We start from the raw sequence: 22425 nt of genomic DNA on the forward strand, positions 1-22425 counted from the left end.
AGATCTTAATTCTTGATGCTTATCCATGAAGCTTCTGGAGAATCACCAACAGCAAATTCGTCGTGCATAAATAGTGATTCTACCATTGGCTCACTCTTATATAAAAACATTAGGTTCCTTTTTATTTCACATACCCAGATCAATTTGCTACAACTTATTCATTTTTTTTTTTCATTTCTTGGATCTATTGCATCACTTAATTTTTCACTGTTCCTTCCAATTCAGCTTTGAGATTTTGGATTGATATTGTTATACTAAGCAGGATTTAATGCAAATGGGTAAGTATTATTGTTTAGTTAGTAGATAGGTGCTGAGTAATTTGGTTTGCTTGTGTATTCTCTGACAAAATCATATCTTACAAAATCATAACTTATTCTAACATGAGTTTCCAAGACTTAAATCACTTAAGCATTATTAAAAAATAATAATTATATTTTACCTAAATAGTTAATTTCTCATAGGGTCATATTCAATAAGTACTCTGAATTCGAATCATAAACTATTTGATCGTTAAAAAAATACAAATTGTTTCAATTATTGTTGATCACATCAAAATCACATACTCATTCTGATCATTAAAAAATTATTGATTTCGAGTGGTATTTTGATCAAGTCTCATGTCAAGTATTATAAATAAAAAAATATAATTAAAAGAACAAATTTATTAAAGATAATAACCAAAATTAATCATATGCAACCGTCCAAGTAATATGATTAAAAAAAAACATACTAAATTTGGTCTCCTTGACACGACACGCCACGCCATGCACTCAACAGTGTTTGTTGTTGTTGTCTCAGTCTCTTTTGCACACCCAACCGTTCACCAGATCTCACTCTGTTCCGTTCAAGAAGAAAATGGCGGTGATGGCGGTTCATCAATTCGCGCAATGCATCACTTGCCACGCTTGGAGCCCTGACCAATCCAGTGATTACTCTCTCTCTCTCGTCTTTTTTCGTTTGGAATCCGAGAAAATTTTACTGTTTCCAGAGAGAATAGAACAGGCCTTTCACTTTTTTCTTTTTTCTTTTACGAGTTTTAGGAAATCCGATTCGACGGTGGTTTCAATATTGTACTTTTTTTTGTTCATTGATGGATTGTGGAGGTTTTTCGCTTTTGTAGATGCGATTTTGATTGGATCCTTAATACTTGGAATATTGTTGATGTTGGTGTGTTTAATCGTCTAGGAATGATGTGTAACTTGTTTGATTGTTTAGATAATCTGTTTGAGTAATTTCGTTTCTGTTTTGAATTTGATTTGAATTTTGTACAAACTAGTCTGTTTTGTAATTGTGGGAGAATGTGATTATCTAAGGGGGGAAAATAGAAGTGATTATATTATTGTAAACTATAGTCTAGGATGTATTGAAGAAGAGCGTAGGATAACAATGCATATGTGTTTTGTGCATTGTGAAATTTTCGGACAAGAAGGGAAGGGGAGAAGTTAGGAGGTTGATTAATAAGTTTTGTTCCCTTTGTTTGGATGTTTGAAATCCTCCAAATTAGTGTGCCTTAAAAAATGTTTATAAAGGGGGAGTTTTGGAGGTTCACGTGATAAACCCTCTTCCTATTTCCTTAATTTTACAAAACTCCCAAACAAGAGGAGGCTTTACTTAAAACCTTCCCTTCCATTTCTATCTCATACATCCAAACATATCTAGCTCAACGAGAAGGAATGAAGGCCTTCATCATGGTTTTAAATAGCGTTCCACAACCGCAATTGTAGCCGCATTAGCTGCATTTTCTCGCAATATAACCGCAACCATGACTGCAATTTAAAACCAAGGCCTTCATTAATTATGTAGGTGTTATTCAATTGTTATATATCTCATGGTTTTTCTTTATTTCTTTCCATTTTATTGCCCCCAACTCCACTTTTTTCCTCCTTTTAAATGAATGACATTTATTGAAAATCTATGAAACCTAGATGGAGCTTTTGCCATGTATATTGGCCTTAGATATCATTTTTTTCCTTGACTAAATCAAATGTGATTCATGAATATTGTTATTGATTTGATCGTGGACTATACCAGCATGATAGCCCCACCAGGCCTCCAGCTGCAATGAATTTCAGTTTGTGAAGCACTTTAACATCATGTGTGTCGCATTGCAATTTGCAGCCAAAATCGCCGCCATTCTCACTGCTAATACACATGGAGCGTAAAAACCCATTTTGCTCCATTTTCTGACTTTTTGTAACCTATTATTGAAAACTCATCTTTGTTCCTTTCCAGTCATTATTGTTTTAAGCAAGCCTATGGCTTTCTCTCCACCCTCATGAGCTCAAGCCCTCTGATTGCTGGCAGTATTTCTGGTCTCCGGAGTCTCTTGCTACCTCAATGCACTTCTATGCAGCCCATCCGCTCACACTCTGTTGACCTTGATCACCCGCTGTTCTGTTACTCAACCCACTACTGCCCTATTCTTTTGACTGTGACTTATTAATTATGAATGTATTTGATTTGAATATTTTTATTTTTTATTTTTGAGTACTTATGTGTATAATATAAATTATTAACTATGTTATCTACTATCCCACTATAGCATTTTTGGGGTCGTCCACTTTGTGCTACTATCCAAGATTGACATGTTCCTGAAATGTGTAATCAAAGCATGTTTGAACTTGGAAGTATGATTTCAATTAGCAAAAATTATAGTTTGAATACTTTCTGATATTTAGTTGCTTGTTGGCCACGTGTTAATACTAGGAAATTTATTTTAAGTTGTTGTTTTGGACCAAATTGATGATTTTGCCTCTAGACATAATTGTTGTAAAGCTCATCTAACAGTGGAAATAATTTGGATGTCTTTGATTGTTTTGTTTTATTTTATTTTAAATTACTAACATCATCTTTGGGAGTTTTGCTGGTTTATGAATATGATGGGCTAACATTTGAACATTTCATGTATCATTTTACATACTCAAGATAAAAGGTACAGTTTATGGGGCTGGCTTACAATAATAATTCTTTTTTATTTTTATTGTCTTTATGTCATGTTATTGCTGCTTTTCTTAATTCTTCAAATATTATAATATATTTTTCTCCTTCTGTAGTGGTTGCTTTATGCCCAAACAATAATGAAGTGCACATCTATAGGTTGGTTGAAGACAAATGGGAAAAGGTGTATGTTCTTCAAAAGGTACTCTGCTAGTATTTCTCTTGTTTCTCAATTAAAAGAATGTTATTAATTCTTACTCTTGCCTCTGGATGTGGTCACAGTAGAAGATATTCAAAACTGGTCTTTTTGGTGCTTATAAAGTTAATTTAGATTGTCAGAAGTGATTGGGCAGGCAGTAAGAATGAATGCAATTTTTTTGGCAATAAGTTATACTTATATTTTTAGTGTATATCATACTGTTTTATGAACTATCTGAGTCCAGTAGCATTTGATTCTTTGTCCATGAACTCATGTACTCATCTGATCAATCACTGAAGTTGCATTGGGCTTTGTTTGTTATATTCAGTTAATGTGTTTGTTATAGTTAGTTGAGTCAACTGCCTATATAATACACTTATGTGAAGCTTACCTAGTTTTTAATTTAGTTCAAAATACATAAATTAACCTATTTCCATTGTTCTCCGTATTTGGAATTTCTCTCATTTTTCATACTTTCACCATATACCGAAGTCTACTAATTCAACAAAACTGATTTCTGAAAAATGCTTCTAATTTTTTTTTTTGGATTGCTCTGCAATCTCTTTTCTATGGAATAATTTCTTTTGTATTTTTGGCAGAGATTGGATTTGCCCCAAAGGATCCCCATAAGTTCCTTTGTGTTAATGTTGGAGATGTTTCGATTATGTGAGATTATGGGTGATTGTCATAGGTTATGTTCTGATTTATTTGCTATTCTTAGAATGTGAGTTTGAGCCTAACTCAACCCCAAAATGTAGCTAGCTCATTGGGTGAGGGTTGTCCCTCACTTATATATTCTATCTTGGCCTTATCTCCTGATGTGAGACTTGGGTTTTTTCCAATAGTTATTATGGATGTATATTTTTTGTATTTGAAGAAGTTTTTCTAGATCATAGTATATCAGGTTTTTCCCTTCTAGATTCAGGATAATTCTTTCCTTTTTTCTCTTGTGCCTTGTATCTATTTATACATGTATCTCGGTGCTTTGTATCAAGTCAATAAATAAATATCAAAATATTCATTTTTGCTTTGTATCTTAAACAATTCTTTGCTTATCGAAATAAATAAATAATCATAGGATTGTCAGATCCTATGAGTAAACATGCACTTGGACAACCTTGATGCCAATAATATATTGATTCATTCCATTTTTCTATATAATGGATTAACTAATTTGGTTGGAGACTTCGTGAATAGTTTCTAAGTAATTTCTTGGCTTATTTCTCAGCATGACCAGGTAATTTCTGGGATAGACTGGAGTGCAAGATCAAATAGAATAGTTACTGCATCCCATGATCGGAATTCGTGAGTGCCTGCATGATTTAGAACATTAGACTTATCACCCTAGGTCTTGGTGACTTTTTAGCATCATCTTCTTTTATATATACACAATACATAATAACAAATTAAGTTACAAACCATTTGGTCTTTGTAGATATGTCTGGAACCTTGAAGGATCAGAATGGGTGCCAACTCTTGTTATCCTTAGACTAAACCGTGCTGCCCTTTGTGTTGAATGGAGTCCAAAAGGTATGAAGCATCTGGTCATGTTTCAGTTCCTTCCTATATTATTCTCTTCTTAAGTATAGAAATCTCAGAGAGAGAGAGAGAGAATATCACTAACAGAATTGAGGTGAAGTGAAATATTATTCAATCCAATGAGAAAAAGGTTACACCTCAGTTTATATAGGCAGTTACACAGATGTAACTGTCAACTAACTCTACTGTCAACTGACTCTAGTCAATTAACTACAGCAGTACAATAGACTGAAGTTAATGTTGAATGTTTTTGTATTTTTATCTACATTTGGTAGCTTAGTTGGTAAGCTTGTTCAGAAGGGCAGCAGTGAGTTGTCATTGTCATTGCCCTTCTCTCTCTATTGTATTTTATATATATGTAACCTTTTGAATTTTGAAAAAAAGCTAAGAGGGAAAGGAGGGTATTTTTCACTCCTTCAGTTTCAAGTTGGCATCAGAGCGGGTTCGTCCGCCGCCGTCCGCTGCGGCCATCTCCGGCCAGTTTTCTCCGGCGAGACCAGGATTAGGATCGCCTCGAAAAGCGTGACTTACCCCTAGAAGTCGCGCCTCCAAAGGAGCTGCCACGCGCCGCCTTTCTCATGCGCGTCCTCCGGCGCGTGAAGCCCACGCGCCGCCGTGCTGTCATCGGAACTGTGCCGTGCCGCCACCATTCTGTTCGTTGGCCTCTTCTGAGTCTATTCCAGCCCTCAGTTTCGAGTTTTTTCGCCTGGAACGTATCACCCCTCTCTTCTCTCCTTTTTACCCCTTTAGGGTTTCATCTTGTGGGTCAAAATGGCTGCCTCTGGACCTATTTTCTCCTTCTCCGGGACTCCGACCATCACTACTGCTAAGCTGAACTGGAAGAATTATCCCTTGTGGCTGCTTCCGTGGAACTTTGGTTTCTCGGTCAAGGACATCATGACCACTTGGAGAAAGCTTCCGATTCCGTTCCAAATGACAAGAGACCTGAATGGGAGAAGCTTGACTATCAGCTCTGCGCTGTATTATGGCAGTCAGTTGAGCCAGATATTTTGGAAATTCTTAGGTCCTTTAAAACGTGTCGTTCTTTTTGGAAGAAGGCCCAGGAAATTTTTGCCAATGATATTCAAAGTCTGTTTGACGCAACCATGAAGGTTACAACCCTCAAGCAAACTAGTCATGACATGATCGCTCATGTGGGTAAGGCTCGGGCTGCCGTGGAAGAGCTGAGAAAGTTCCTTGTAGCTGATTCATTGGAAGAAGTGAACAGGAAACTTGACAAGTTCTACATGGTCCTTATTCTGAGGAGCCTACATTCAGACTTTGATCATGTTTGTGATCAAGTACTTGCTGGGGACCAAGTTCCATCTATGGATTCCCTCATCACTAGACTTCTCCGCGTGCCTCATTTATTGAAGGATGAGAATCCTGTCGATGGTGTGGAGACGTTAGCCATGGTCGCGTCTCGAGGAAGAGGAGGCAACTGCAACAACAGAGGAGGTCGCAGTGGAAGGGGTGGACGTCCTCATTGCACTTATTGCAAGAGGATGGGTCACACCCAAGAGAATTGTTATTCGTTGCATGGGTTTCCCGACAAGGTCGCACAGGTCTCTAGATCAGAGAAGATAGAGTCTAGATTTTCTGATGAGGAGTATCAGGAGTATTTGAAGCTTAAATCCGAGAAACCCAGCAACCAAGCTCAAGCCTCATCTGTACCATGTTTTTCAACAGCTTGTATCTCTCAATCCATTGAAGGTTCTAGTCCTTGGATACTCGACTCAGGTGCCTCTGATCATATTTCTGGTAATAAGTCCTCCTTTTCATCCTTCTCTTTTCCAAAAATTCCTCACCTTGTTACTGTAACCAATGGTTCAAAGGTTGCGTCTCAAGGAAGTGGTCAAGTTTCTTTATCTCCTTCTCTGAAATTGAATTCTGTGTTATTCATTCCTCAGTGTCCCTATAATCTAATTTCATTAAGTCAGTTAACTCGTTCGTTAAATTGTTCAGTAACCTTTACTGCTAATTCGTTTGTTATTCAAGAACATGGGACGGGGCGACTGATTGGAGAAGGACATGAATCACGAGGACTTTACTACTTGGAATCCAGTCCACCTAGGGCTTGTTTTGCAATCTCAAAGCCCAAACCTTTGCATGATCGTCTAGGTCACCCAAGTTTACCAAAACTGAAGATGATGGTTCCTAGTCTCAAGAATCTTCGAGTCTTAGATTGTGAGTCTTGTCAACTAGGAAAACATGTCAGGTCGTCATTTCCTCAAACTGTACAAAGATGTAACTCAGCTTTCTCTACCATTCATTTTGATATTTGGGGACCAAGTTTGGTTTTCGATATTTTGTAACCTTCATTGATGAATTCTCCAGATGTACTTGGGTTTATTTAATGAAAGACAGATCTGAACTTTTGTCTATATTCGTGTTATTCTACAATGAGATTGAGAATCAATTTGGAAAAACAATTAAAATTTTCAGGAGCGACAATGCTAAAGAATATTTCTCTCATGACCTTTCTTATTTTTTGTCTTCCAAAGGTATTCTACATCAGTCTACATGTCCTCACACACCACAACAAAATGGCATAGCAGAAAGGAAAAATCGTCATCTTCTTGAAACTGCACGTTCCCTAATGCTAAATTCAAATGTTCCTACACACCATTGGGGAGATGCAGTGCTTACTGCTTGTTTCCTAATCTATAGGATGCCCTTTTCTTCTCTTGAAAATCAAATCCCTCACTCAATTGTCTTTCCTCATGATCTACTATTTCATGTCTCTCCTAAAGTGTTTGGTTGTACCTGTTTTGTCCATGGTTTGTCTCCTGGTTTAGACAAACTCTCTGCTAGGTCAGTCAAATGTGTCTTCTTGCGTTATTCTCGTCTTCAAAAAGGTTACAAATGTTATTCTCCAACCATGAGACGATACTACATGTCTGCAGATGTAACCTTCTTTGAAGACACACCCTTCTTCTCACCCTCCGTAGACCATTCTTCGTCTCTCCAGGAAGTCCTTCCTATTCCTTCTCCTTGTCCTCTAGATGACTCAAACCAAAATGTCAGTGTTGTTCCATCCTCCTCACCAAATTCACCTGAAATTGTATCTTCACCTTTGATTACAGATCAACCCAGGACAACACAGATTGGATTTCCAGTACCTGAAGCTTCTCCTCGTGACTCTCGTTCTTCTTTAACCAGTCCTCCACTCATGGATCCTTCCACTTCTTCTTCTCATTCTGACTCACATTGGCCCATTGCCATCAGGAAAGGTACTCGCTCTACTCGTAATCCTCATCCTATTTATAATTTCTTAAGTTATCACCATTTGTCTCCTTCATACAGTTCCTTTGTTTTCTCATTGTCCTCCCTTACTATTCCTTCCACTGTCCGTGAGGCACTTGATCATCCTGGCTGGCGACAGGCTATGATTGATGAGATGCAAGCCCTTGAAAATAATGGTACTTGGGAGCTTGTTCCTCTTTCTCTTGGTAAGACCACTGTGGGTTGTAGATGGGTCTACACTGTTAAAGTTGGGCCCAATGGTAAGGTTGATCGGCTTAAGGCTCGCTTGGTGGCTAAGGGCTATACGCAGGTATATGGCATTGATTATTGTGATACTTTCTCTCCTGTAGCCAAACTCACCACTGTTCATCTGTTTCTTGCTATGGCTGCTATTCGTCACTGGCCCCTCTATCAGCTTGATATTAAAAATGCCTTCCTCCACGGTGATCTTGAGGAGGATATTTATATGGAGCAACCTCCTGGATTTGTTGCTCAGGGGGAGTATGGTCTTGTGAGTAAGCTTCACCGATCTTTCTATGGGTTGAAACAATCTCCTCGTGCTTGGTTTGATAAATTTAGTCATGTTGTTCAAATGTTTGGGCTGAAACGGAGTGAAGCTGATCATTCTGTATTTTATTGTCATACATCTCCTGGAAAATGTGTTTATCTAATGGTCTATGTTGATGATATAGTGATTACAGGGAATGATACTACTAAGATCACCCAGCTAAAAGAGCACTTATTCAGTCATTTCCAGACCAAAGATCTGGATTCTTTGAAGTATTTCCTTGGCATTGAAGTGACTCAATCAGGAGATGGTGTGGTGATCTCTCAGAGGAAGTATGCTCTTGATATTTTAGAAGAAACAGGTGTGTAGAATTGTAGACCTGTTGAGAGCCCTATGGATCTGAATCTGAAGCTCATGGCAGATCAAAGGAAAGTTTATCCTGACCCCGAGAGAAATTGGAGACTTGTGGGAAAACTCATTTACCTTACCATTACCAGACTTGATATCTCCTTTGCTGTGGGAGTGGTTAGCCAATTTATGCAGAATCCTCATCTGGACCATTGGAATGTTGTCATGCGTATTCTGAGATATGTTAAAAGGCTCTTGGTCAAGGGTTGTTGTATGAAGACAGGGGTAATACCCAACTATCGGGATATTGTGATGTTGATTGGACTGGCTGTCCCATGGATAGAAGGTCTACATCAGACTATTGTGTCTTCATTGGAGGAAATCTTATTTCTTGGAAAAGCAAGAAACAGACAGTTGTCGCTCGGTCCAGTGCAGAAGCTGAATATTGATCTATGACTATGGTTACTTGTGAGCTCATGTGGATTAAACAATTTCTGCAGGAATTGAGGTTTTGTGAAGAGTTGCAAATGAAGTTGTATTGTGATAATCAGACTGCTCTTCATATTGTCTCAAACCCAATTTTTCATGAAAGGACTAAGCACATAGAGATTGATTGTCATTTCATTCGAGAGAAGATTCTGTCCAAGGAGATTGTCACTGAGCTTATTGGTTCAAATGATCAGCCAGCGGCCTTAAGAAGACCCAGAATTCAGGCTATATGTTCTAAGCTTGGTGCTTATGATTTATATGCTCCAGCTTGAGCGGGAGTGTTGAATGTTTTTGTATTTGTATCTACATTTGGTAGCTTAGTTGGTAAGCTTGTTCAGAAGGGCAGCAGTGAGTTGTCACTGTCATTGCCCTTCTCTCTCTATTGTATTTTATATATATGTAACCTTTTGAATTTAAAAAAAAAGCTAAGAGGGAAAGGAGGGTATTTTTCACTCCTTTAGTTTCAAGTGTTAATTCTATACATAGAAGAAGGAAAATCAGTCTATCGAGTAAATATACTCCTATACCCCCCCGCAAGCTCATGAGAGGTTGGAAGTGAAATTTTCAGCCACTGAGCTTGGATCTGTAAGTAGAAAAGTTGGAAGAAGTCAAAGCCTTTGTCAAAATATCAGCCTTTTGACCAATAGCAGGAACATGAACCACTTGAAGTTGCTTCTCCAAAACTTTTTCTCTTACAAAGAATAGATCCAGTTCCATATGCTTGGTTAGAGAGTGCATAACAGGATTGTGAGCAAGAGCAACAGTGCTCAGATTGTCACAAAAGATGACTGGAGAGTGATGTGCAGTTCAGACAGCAGTGACCTAATCCATGTGACTTCTGCTGTGGCTAAGGCTAGACTGCGATATTCAGCCTCTGTACTGGACTTTGCAACAACAGACTGTTTCTTTGACCACCAAGAAACTAAATTTGAGCCAAAGAAGATGGCTGCACCAGAAGTTGACCTTCTGTCGTCAGGATCAGATGCCCAGTGAGCATCACAGTAAGCATGAACTGTAAAGGTGAACCAGTAGAGGGAGGGAGAAACTTCAAACCAAAGTTGACAGTACCAGGTAGATACCTGAGAATTCGTTTTACTGCTGCCCAATGGTGTTCTGATGGATCTGACATGTACTAGCAGACTTTGTTAACAAAGAAACTGATTTCAGGTCGAGTGATGGTGGCATACTGCAAGGCTCCCACAATAGACCTGTATAGAGTGGGGTCAGGGAAAGGCTCATACCCTGACTTAGTCAACTTGCAGCCTCCAGCCATTGGAGAAGAAATAGGATTGGCCTCATCCATTTTTGTTTTTCCCAATAAATCTCTAATGTACTTAGACTGAGTCAGAATAAGAGCACCATTGGGCTGAGGTCTGACTTCAATTCCCAGAAAATAGTCAAGATTCCCCAGGTCTTTGAGTGAGAACTCAGTGTTGAGTTTGGTGACTAAAGGACTTGATGAATATAGGATTGTTCCCGATGACAATAATGTCATCTACACACACAAGCATGTAGATAACAGTATTTTTGGAATCAGTGTAAACAAAAAGGGAGGGATCACACTTGCTGGACCTGAACTGAAACCGAAGATGAGTGGCCTTTAGTTTATCAAACCAAGCTCTAGGAGCTTGTTTGGGACCATAAATTGCCTTGTGCAACTTACACACAAGCTGTTTGTTGGAGTCTTCAAATCCAGGGGGCTGACTCATGTAGATATCCTCTTCAAGAACAAATTGAGAAAAACATTATTGACATCTAACTGCTGAAGACTCCACTTGTGAGTGACAGCAAGAGAAAGAAGAATTCTGACAATAACTGGTTTGACTACAGGAGAAAATGTCCCATTGTAGTCAAAACCAGGTTGCTGGTGAAAGCCTTTAGCCACTAGTCTGGCTTTGTATTTACTTACAGTGCCATCAGGATTTTCTTTGACTCGAAAAACCCATTTGCAACCCACAAGGGACCTATTGGAAGGAAGAGCAGTGAGAGACCAAGTACCGTTTTTCATCAAGGCCTCATACTCAGTTTTCATAGCTGCCAGCCATGTTGGATTAGAAAGAGCAGACTTTGTAGATCTGGGCTCAGCATGAGCTAAAAGAAGAGTAGGCTGCAACCTGGGTTTAACTACACCAACCTTGGCTCGAGTGCACATAGGATGAGTGTTATTAGGTCTGACAAGAACTGCTGGAGTGGGAGCTGCTACAGTGGGTGCTGCTGCTGGAGCTGGCTGAGAGTCAGAATCTGAAACAGAAATTGCTCCCACTGAAGTTGAAATAGCTGGTGAGGAATCATTAACCTCTTTTTCTGCAGGAGTAGGGTTGTCAAGAGTGGGAGGAGTGACTCCTGTTGGAAGTGTAGACAGAACTGTTAAGGTTTGTTGAGAGGAAGAAACAACAGCAGTAGTTGAGGATATTGAGTCTGGTTCTCCAAACAGCCTAGGAAAAGGAAAGGTCAACTCATCAAATATCACATCCTTTGAAATATACATCCTTCCATCTTCAGCCATGCACTTGTAACCCTTGTGTGAGAGAGAATAACCTACAAAAAGGCACTCCTGAGACCTCGGTTGAGGTTTATTCTGATTGTAGGGTCGTAAAGGAGGATAACAAGCACATCCAAACACTTTCAAGAACTTATAATCTGGGAGTCTGTTGTACAATCGCTGATAAGGCATGTCTTGATTAATAGAGGATGATGGAAGGCGATTGATAAGATACACAACAGAAGGAACAGTATGGTCCCAGTATTCAAGAGGCATAGAGGCTTGAGATAACATAGTTAGGGCAGTTTCAACTATGTGTCTGTGCTTTCTTTCGACAACTCCATTCTGATGATGAGTGTGGGGACAAATCAATCTGTGTTGCACACCAAGTTCTGCAAGAAATTTAGTAAAGGGCCTATACTCTCCCTCCAGTCAGACTGAACAGCTTTTATAGGTAAATTAATTTGAGTTTTAACTAAAATTTGAAACTGTTTGAACAGATCAAGAGTCTCAGATTTATTTCTCAACAAATAAAGCCAAGTAAATTTGACCAAACAGAATTCAGAATGAAACTCAAAAAATACAGAATTATCCCTACAGAATTGATTGACACTGATTAAATTTTTGGTAATGGGAGGAACAAACAGGAGTTTATGAAGAACAAGCGAATTTTGGGATTAAAAGGAGATGAGAAGGAGGATAAACCTGAAGAGTTGATATTTAAACCTTGACCGTTACCAATTGCAATTTGATCTGGTCCTTCAAAGGGAATGGTTTGATGAATATTCTGAGAAACATTTGTGACATGGTGAGAGGCCCCTGAATCAAGATACCAACTTGAAGAAGGGACTGGAGGAACACTTGTCAGATTGGCTTGAGGAAAATTAGTGTTTTGAGGGTACTGATTGTACTGAGACTGATGGGATTGCTGTGTCTGATGGGAATTAGTGTTCTGATTCTGAACTGGTTCTGATTGGAGTTAACAGAGAGGTCTGAGATTGATTCTGATCAGGATACTGACTGGGATAATCCATAGGCTGAGTAGGAACATAATCATCATTGTGCCTATGATGACAGTAAGAAGCCTCATGACCATATTTATGGCAAATTTGGCACTGGATATAAGCAAATCGACCTCTTCTGTGGCCACCATTGTGACCACCGCGATTAAAATTCTGGCTGCTGCTGCCACCGTCACCATGGCCAGCCCTGGCGTTAACGTACCTATTTCCACCATTGGGATTATTATAGTTCGTGCCAGAATACGATGATGAGCCAGAACCTTGAGCAACATAAGCTTAAGGATGAGAATCCTGGTGCACTAAATTGGGGCTAAAATTAGGTTTTGCTCCTTCTGCAAGATTAATCGAAGCAACGGATGAGGCTTGTGGTTTCTTGTGAGCGATTTGAGTCTCATGAACCAATAGGAGAGTCGCAACTTCATCAATAGACAGCGACTCAAACTTGCCACTCACAGAAGTGATGAGCGACTCAAACTCATCTGGTAAACCATCAAGAACGATGTCAACATGATCGGATTCAGACACATGCTCGTCAATCAACGAGAGAGAATCAATAATTGTTTGAATTTGAAACAAATAGTCAGAAATAGAACTATTGTTCAGAAAAATGTACGTAAATCATTGCGGAGTTGCTGCTTTTTCGCACGAACAATAGAGTGAAAGTGCATGTGAAGCTTGTCCCAAAGATGGCACACAGTTTTGCAACTGACAAGCCGCGGAAGCCCTGCGGCAGAAATAGTGGATTCAAGCCACAACAGAAGGAGCTGATCCTGTTGCTCCCAAAGCAAAAACTCAACACCAGCATCACGATCGGCAATGGTGAGATGTTCAGGCGGAATTTGCAGTTGAGTGAGAAGATGAAAAAGATGATGTCCTTTGAGAACAGGTTCAACCTGCTGACACCAAAGGAGATAATTGGAATTGGTAAGGTTTTGTGAAATGGAGTGCAAAAACTCCTTCGCAGTGGTAACCGCCGAAGAACCTAGCAGAGAGCCACCGTTCCCTGGCGGAGGAGGAGGAGGAGGAGCAGAAGCGGAAGCCATGAAGATCGAAAACAGAGCTCTATGATACCATATAGAAATCTGAGAGAGAGAGAGAAAATATCACTTACAGAATTGAGGTGAAGTGAAGTATTATTCAACCCAATGAGAAAAAGGTTACACCTCAGTTTATATAGGCAGTTACACAGATGTAACTGTCAACTGACTCTAGTCAGTTAACTATAGCAGTATAATAGACTGAAGTTAATTCTATACATAGAAGAAGGAAAATCAGTCTATCAAGTAAATATGCTCCTATATTAAGTGAGGATACGATTATATATTCACGAAAATTTATGAAGGGCAAATAATTAATCCGAAAGTTATGAGTTGTGTCTGCCTTCTAGAACTAGACATGCATATTTTTGGTGTCTGAGTCATCTCAGAATTTAAAGCAAATGTGTAGGAGTGAAATCTCTCCTTCCTTCCTCACCCTCTACTGTTGGATTACACTTAGGGCCTGTGTTGGAAGATGTTATGATGGCTAAGAGGCTATCATAAGCTAACTCTAGTTATTCCCTTGTCATGCATTTCTGGTGCAATTTTTTATTTGTCAAATTTTTACCATATTGGAGGTTTGATCATCCACTGGGCCACTTTTGCCCTTCCCTACTCAGGTGCTTGCTCCTTCTTTGTAATATCCTTTTTCTTATTTTGGTTTTTCCAGAATAATTGGCTAAATATTTTTTGTTAATTATTTTGTGAAATTGTTGTTAAAAGTTATATAGCTCTGATGCATTTCCAAATTCTGTTTTGGCAGAAAACAAATTTGCAGTGGGAAGTGGAGCCAAAACTGTTTGTATATGCTACTATGAGCAGGAGAACAACTGGTCTGTCAGTGTTTCCTTGTACTTGATTTCCTAAGTTCATTTGCATCCTGGCAATATAATGGTTATGTCTAGTTTTTGTATTCTAGATTCACCTTAGATCTGCTTAGACTGTAGTTTCAGACTTGGCTGTTTAAAGGTGTGTTTAGAGTTTAGACAATAGCATGTTGAGTCAAATAATCTAACATGTGAAGGATTGTTTTAACTGGTTCACAAGGCATCTAGTGCCCCACAATATATATCTTCTATTACTGGAATATCTGGTTCATGTTCTTTTTTTTTTTTTGATCAGCCAAAATAAGTATATATATATTAGCAAAGTACCAGAGGTACTAGAATTACAAGCTAAGATTCTAGTCTAGTTCAGCACCATAACAATTTGGTTGCAGACCAGAATAAGTTTCATATTATAAGACTAATACAATTATTGAACCTAGATTCAAATCCTCTTCTGCGGAAGAATCCTTCAGATAGATTTGATGACCACTGATTATAGTGGGTTGTGAAATCCTTCTCAAAATTTTTGAGCCAAGTCCATAACAGAAATACTGCATCATCCACCACTTTATTTGCGTTGAAGGCAGAATTGGAGAAAACTATACTATTTCTGTGCTTCCAAATAGTCCATGTTAATGCTAGCCACCACCCCTTCCATCTGTCCAGCTGTATTCCTTCAAATGCTCCATATATGTGCTGAAGAAAATGATGTCTTGGGTGATGTGGAAAGACACCCACCAGATTTACCCAGGACAGCATTTCACACCATATAGGAAACACTTTGCTGCAGTGAAAAAACAAATGACCTGCACTCTCCTCTATTGTTCTGCAGAAAGGGCACATAAAATCTTGTAGCTCCACATGCTTTCTCCTCAAATTGTCTCTTGTTGGTAGCCTATCTTTGAGTAACCTCCATGCAAACACAATTACTTTAGATGGAACCTTCACCTTCCATAGCTCCTTGAACTCTCCGTCCTGGTCCTCCTGTAATAAGTCCTCTCTAAGCACATTGTAGGCACTCCTAACCGTATATTGGCCACTAGAATCTGCCACCCAAACCCACTGGTCAGCCCTGTGGGACCGAATTCTGTTCCCCTCAAGTTCTTGTAGAAATGATACTGCCATATCTATCTCATTGTCGAACAACGGTCTCCGCCATTTGAAGTCCCATTCCCACCCTGAATCTTTGAATTCTCCCATTTGCTGAATGAAATAATTTTGCTGAACAGATATACTATAGAGCCTAGGGTATTTCTCTAGTAATCTGTTATCTTCCCCTAACCAAGTGTCCTCCCAAAATTTAAATTTATCCCCACGTCCAACCTTCCACGCTATCGAATTATTTAGCAATTGACCCTGTTGAGGATGCTGATCTACAATCTTCAAGTCCCTCCACCATGTAGATTCATTATTGGCTGACCTTGCTTCACTCAAATTCCTCCACCCGCCATACTTTGATTCTATTACCCTGACCCACAACTCCCCCTGATTCTGAAAAAGCTTCCATTTCCATTTTCCCAACAAAGATAAATTAAACGAGCTAATATCTTTGACCCCCAAACCTCCATCTTCTTTTGGCAAGCACACCGTTTCCCACCGGATCCAAGCTATTTTGTTTTGCTCCGACACTCCCCCCCATAGAAAATTCCTCTGCAACCTTGTTAACTTGTTCACCACTTTTTTGGGCACCCTGAAAAATGAGAAAAAATAAATAGGAATAGATGTTAGCACTGAATTTATGAGTGTCACTCTCCCCCCAAATGACAGGTGTCTTTGATCTGGTTCATGTTCTTAACGCGTTCATAGATGTTAGCCTTGATAATATTTAATAATTCAAATTGATGGGGTATGCTACTTTCTAGTGAACTTGGGATTTATGTTGACTTTATTTAGAGTTGTTTTATGTAATGAATTTAGCAATTAGCATGTAAATTTTTTTTTATTATATATGACAGACCCATGAGTTCACTCATGAGTGGGTTGGTTGGATCAGGTTGAAGGAAAAAAAGTATTTCCCTAACAGCCTAACCTTAACTTGACCCAGTCCAATCTACTGCTTTCATGAGCAAGTTGGGTCCAAAAAATCCCAAACCCAACCTTACCATGGATACCCATAGTTGATAATGTAATTGGAACATTAAAATTTCAAACTTCTTTTCTTATTCATTGATTATTTTATGTATTGTATCTTTTTTGCAGGTGGGTCAGCAAACTTATCAGGAAAAGACATGATTCTTCCGTGACAAGTGTTTCTTGGCATCCTGATAATGTTAACCTGACTTTCTCACATACATACATGCATGCATGCGTACATACATATGCAAATACATATATAGAGATATATATTCCAAGTGTTCTTTATTATTTTATAGTAGTTATTAAAAGCCTTTCTTGTATACCAAGTCATCTCTAGGTTAGGTTGCACTTGCTTGGTTTGTTGAAAAATTCTCTGAAATCATTTTTTTATATGGATATATTTGTAGATTACTATTATGATTTATTTGTAATCATCAATATTTTAAATATACAATATTTATTTATCCTCTGTTTTCTATTGTGTCCTCTATTGTTTCACCCAGATAATGTCTTGGTCTGTTAAATTATTTTATTTTCAGAATCAAATCTTAGATAATTGTGTTTTGAAATATATTTGTTATTTGATTTAAAAACCCCTATGCACATCTTTGTTTTTATTTTGTTTTTCTTTTAACCGCAGATTCTTCTTGCTACAACATCCACAGATGGGAAATGCCGAGTATTCTCCACTTTTATAAAAGGCGTTGATGCAAAGTATGATAAAAGCAACTCTGAATGGGGCTGACTTTTTCCGTTTATTTTTATATCATTCAAGTTTAAATGTTGACTTGGCACAGGGATTCGAAAAAGGGTACTTCATCAGATTCAAAATTTGGAGAGGTTCTATTTTAATTCATATTGCAATAGAGCCTGTTTATGGATATATTATTCACCTGTTTTTGATTGTAAAGTTGAAACTGATATTATTTTAAAAAAAAAACTTTGTCAAGGTCTTGATGTCTTGATTTTTTATATTTCAGCAGTATTTAGCATATTGATCAATGACTGAATGTGGCTAAAAGAATTGATTTGTATAAGATTATAATCACAAACTGAATAGTGGTTTCTAAGTAGTTTTCTTGCTAACAATTGTTCCTCCATCTCCTAAAGAACAGCAGAAAATAGAGAAATAACATGAAAACACCTGCTGGATAAGTGTAGCATCTGCTTATAATACCTTTCTTGTCTAACAGCTGATTGTTCAGCTTGATCTCTCATCGTCTTGGACATTCGGAGTCAAGTGGTCACCAAGTGGCAATACTCTAGCGTATGTAGGTGAGAAAATTCTCTCCTCTGGCTGGTTTACACTTGGTTGGCTTAGATTATGGCTGCAAGCTAAATGCTTTTTTTTATTTTTTATTTTTTCTTCTTTATGATGTCAAGAATTATTTAAGATAAACATGCTGGTATGGTTTTCATGGTGCACAAAAGATTTGGTTTATTTATCTTACTTCTTGAAATCACGGGAGCTTTTGAAATCATTGTATTTATTGTGTCTTTTACTTGTGACCAACTGTATTTGTTGATATTATACAGGTCATAATTCTATGATATATTTTGTCGATGATGTTGGTCCTTCTCCTTTGGCCCAAAATGTTGTGTTCCGTGATTTGCCGCTCCATGATGTGGGTCAGCATCCACTCTGTCTAACCTTTTTTAGTTTCCCATGGCCTTTTCTCGGATAATTTACTGATATTTTTTGGAACTGGTGGATCATTGTATGACATTTTCAGGTATTATTTGCCTCTGAGAGAAACGTGATAGGTGTGGGATTTGATTGTAACCCAATGGTTTTTGCCGCAGATGAAAGGGGAATTTGGTACGTGCAAATTCAGATGTTTCTGTTTTCCTAGATTGGCCTTATCAACGTGACTTGGCCAATTTGTGTGCAATCTTTCTACTAGTAGAGCTAGAATTATTGAGCCTTTTCATCTTTAAATAATGATACTTTTAATTATCTTTCTAGATGGAAGAAAAGTGATTATTTTGGTTCCTCATTTATTTTCCCTTCTCTTTTGATGTGTTTTTTCTCTAGGAGTTTTGTCAGATATTTGGGAGAACGGAAAGCAGTATCTTCTGGATCAAGATATGGCTCACAGGTAACTGAATTTCTTGCAAAAGATTCTTTAATATTGAGCCATGAGAAACATGAATCTCCAGCTGGAAATCAATTATTAATCTTGATGTCTAACATTGAAATACTGATGGAGTTGTAGCATGGCTAGCTTGATATAGAGAGAATTCCTGATCCTCCTATGTCCTTAACACATTTGATTTGACAAATTAGAAAGATCAAAGAGAAATGTCAGGGAAAAGTAATGCTGTTAGCTCAAGGGGACCATAACTTCCATTTTGATGTCTAATGAAGATACTCTTGTTGTGACAACATTTAGCTGAACCCCACAAACTATTAAAAAAAGTTACTATGATACATGGATAAGAATATATAGTTGAGATTTTTTTAAAGAAAATGAAATTTTATTTTATGGAAAATGGGAAGGTACAATTAGAAGAGGATATAAATCCTCTAAAATGGAAGGGTTAAGTTACTGCTGAAAATTAGAACATTACAATGTAGTTATTGTAAATTGTAACAGAAGATAGCTTTAAGGTTTCCATATCACTTTTCCTTTTTAATCTTGTAAAAGCAAAATCACTGGTTCTAAAGAAATTGTCCAATAGAAAATAAACTGATCCATCATTGACTAAAGCACCCGTACACCTGCCTAGCTACCTCATATTGTCAAAAGGACTATGATAAACTTTTTCTGATCTTCAGTAGCACATATGACATAGCATGATTCAATTGGTGGTTAGCATTGTCTAGGCTCTAAAACAAGCCTTAACAGATTATCGACATTAATCTTAATTCAGAACTGTAGTCCAATGAAATAATGCTGATTCTTTACGTGGATTTATTAAGCTCACACCCCAAGTTAAAAAAATCCTAGATTTTCCCTTTTCAATATATTAAGCTCACACACTACAAAATATTTCAAATTTCAACCAAAATTTTGACTTTCTGTTCCTTTTAAATAATTTTCTATCTCAAATTCGTCCAAGACCTCTAATTATTCAAGTGAAAAACAAGGATTTAAGGGTTTTAAGTAAAGAGAAAGTGATAGAAGAATTTGAGTGTAGCAATTATAATAGAGGGACTAAATACAACAACAATAGCCTTATTCCATTAGGTAAGGTCAGCTACATGAATCCCACAAGTCCATTAGGTTTGGTAAAAACCAAATTCTCAATAATATTCATCATGAAATCTCTTTTATTTATTCCTTCCAATGTTCTTTTTGATTTCTCGATGCTATTTCATAGGGCTAAAACCAATGTGATCTACTTTCTCCATCAGTGCCTCCACGGACCTTTTTTGCCCATTTCCAAGCCATCTTAACTGCTTTTCTGTCATCTTCTCCTCATGTATCTACTCAAACTCATTTAATACTATACTCAAACAACACAATGTGTTACTTTTGGGTAACAACCTAGCATTAGCACACATAACCTGTCGTGAGTGGTCTATATTTGGGGTTTTGAAAAGTTTTATGTTGATTTGTCGACAGTCTAACATAGCCCTCCCTTTTTTGAGGCTTGGGAACAAAAAATTAGCGAGCGACAAATTGCACATTAGACAAAAAAATGCAATCAAGTATATTTTCTTATTATCTAAAACTCATACAGTAATATGAAATTTGACAGATAAATCAAGCTTTAGATAGGTTGGCACAAGGTCATTAGTTGTTGGTACAGCTATGTCATGTAGTATTCCTCTTTATGTTATTAACTGGAGGCTTACACTTTCCTTCATTTGTCAAATTCTGTCTTTTAATCAGTTCTCTGAAGCATTTGGAAAGTTTTATGGCCAATCAAAGCATGGAGTGAGCAATGATGCAGTTGAAACTTCAAGAACTCGTGGAACTGTTCACGAAAACTGTATAAAGTATATATCTCCTTCATGACCTCCATATTTTCTCAAAATGTGAACGGCTATGTTACATATTTTCTTTGTAAAATGCTTAGTTTTTTCAATTCAACAATATGTTAGTGGTTTCCATTGTTCTGTTCAATTTATTATGCTCCTACGTGCAACACAATGGATGGATTCCATTAACAGTGGGATTCAGGCAACTTAAAGTTCATATAAACTGCTAATGACTTGCTGATTTTTGGGCCTGTAGTTGTATTATGCCTCTTGGGGATCATGGCACATTGGTAAGGCGTTTCAGTACATCAGGTTAGTGGAGGGTGGTCGTTCAACTGAATTTTTGTTATTTTTTGTGCTGATAATGTTCTTTGCTAGTTTCAAGTAGGCTGCTTTTGCTAATGCCTACTCGTTGAATCCACAGGATTGGATGGAAGAATTGTTGTATGGGATTTGGAAAACGAGCAAGACCTGTTGGAATTATAAGGTCATCAGTAAATTGTCACATCTTCGTGGTAAAGTGTCTGAAGCTGATTGTCTCATGCAGCATTATACCTTGTAAACTAATTTGGTTATGAGGGATTGAAGTGATCTCTAATCATTATAATCAAGGCTTGAAAGTGTCAGATATCATCAGCCCCTAGATTTATAAACTGTAACTAGATGTTAACGTATTCTCCTTTTCTATATTTTTTGTGGTTGTTTTCCATGCAATGACTCTCGGGAAAACATATATACTAGTAACCAATAATATTCGGGTGATGCTAGGTGCATCAGCTCTATTGCTTGTGCACACAATATTTTTTGTTAATTCCAAAATTACCCTACGTTGAAGATACGCGAGTTTGTGGTTGATCCGTATGGTTTGTACAGATGAACTTGATACGAAAGTATAATTTAAACATACGGATTAACTTGATTCATATGAGTCATACGACAACATTCTCCATCAGCACCATGCTTTGATCACCTAGAACTGAAGCCACTACCACTCAAACTAGGAAGTTCTGATAGCACTGCTAAGCAAAACAAGAAGACATGTGTTGTATTACTGAAACTAACACAAGGACAAGTGGGGAAGCTCAAAAAGAAGGCCAATGACCAACCCATGAAAGAAGGGTCAAGAGTAAGACCTTATAGTAGATTTGAAGCTATTGCTGCTCATATATGGAGATGTGCATCTAAGGCTCGTGAACTTGATGAGAAACAACCAACCCTAGTTCGGTTCAACAGTGATATTCGCAGCAGACAAATTCCACCTCTTCCTAGGACTTACTTTGGGAATGCTTTGGCAGCAACAGTTACACCCGAATGTTGTGTTGGAGATATCTTATCAAAATCATTGAGCTATGCTGCCCAAAAAGTAAGAGAAGCAATTGAAATGCTTACAAATGAGTACATAAGGTCACAGTTAGATATTGTATTAGGTGAGGAGCAATTGGATTGCATAAAGGCTTTATTCTCGGGACAAGGAGAACGTAGGAATGCACCATTTGCAGGGAATCCGAATCTTCAAATCACAAGCTGGATGAGCATTCCACTTTATGAAGCAGATTTTGGGTGGGGAAAGCCTGATTATGTTGTTATGGGATATGTGTGTCTGTTTGATAGGGGGGTTATTATTTGAAGTCCAGAAAATGATGGTTCTGTGATTGTGATAATGTATTTCCAGATAGCACATATGCATCTCTTTAAGAAATTCTTCTATGAGGATGTATTTACATCAAGGTTGTAAATTGTAATTCGTGGTTATTGCAGACTGATCCATGAGGGAAAATGCTGAATAA

At 37.8% G+C, this 22425-nt stretch overlaps 1 protein-coding gene and 1 pseudogene across 4 annotated transcripts; both read left to right on the top strand.

Moving 5' to 3' along the window:
- The first annotated feature begins 733 nt into the window (after positions 1-733).
- Positions 734-22425, top strand: LOC100778212 (actin-related protein 2/3 complex subunit 1B). Of its 4 annotated transcripts, none has more exons than XM_041004747.1 (15): positions 734-925; positions 3054-3139; positions 4365-4441; positions 4572-4666; positions 14571-14640; positions 16834-16942; positions 17351-17424; positions 17508-17550; positions 17904-17985; positions 18247-18335; positions 18444-18529; positions 18746-18809; positions 20550-20656; positions 20895-20950; positions 21063-22425. In XM_041004747.1, exons 1-15 carry the CDS (start codon positions 856-858, stop codon positions 21122-21124), a joined length of 1170 nt encoding a protein of 389 aa, XP_040860681.1. In that variant the 5' UTR covers positions 734-855; the 3' UTR covers positions 21125-22425. The 4 variants fall into 4 exon arrangements, with proteins under 4 accessions (XP_040860681.1, XP_003532112.1, XP_040860679.1 ...); XM_003532064.5 differs by having other exon boundaries at positions 737-925; positions 16834-16903; XM_041004745.1 differs by lacking the exon at positions 4365-4441 and having other exon boundaries at positions 767-925.
- Positions 21400-22425, top strand: LOC100788890 (spermidine hydroxycinnamoyl transferase-like; annotated as a pseudogene).

Source organism: Glycine max, chromosome 8 (genome assembly GCF_000004515.6).
Source record: "Glycine max cultivar Williams 82 chromosome 8, Glycine_max_v4.0, whole genome shotgun sequence".
Taxonomy (NCBI): Eukaryota; Viridiplantae; Streptophyta; class Magnoliopsida; order Fabales; family Fabaceae; genus Glycine; species Glycine max.

What these genes read in the sequence shown, in the direction of transcription:
- LOC100778212 (XM_041004747.1), top strand. Translation starts at nt 856, where the DNA reads ATGGCGGTGATGGCGGTTCATCAATTCGCGCAATGCATCACTTGCCAC. An exon ending in TGTTGAATGGAGTCCAAAAG is followed by an intron (nt 4,667 to 14,570) that starts GTATGAAGCATC and finishes CTGTTTTGGCAG; the next exon opens with AAAACAAATTTGCAGTGGGA. An exon ending in GATCAAGATATGGCTCACAG is followed by an intron (nt 18,810 to 20,549) that starts GTAACTGAATTT and finishes TCTTTTAATCAG; the next exon opens with TTCTCTGAAGCATTTGGAAA.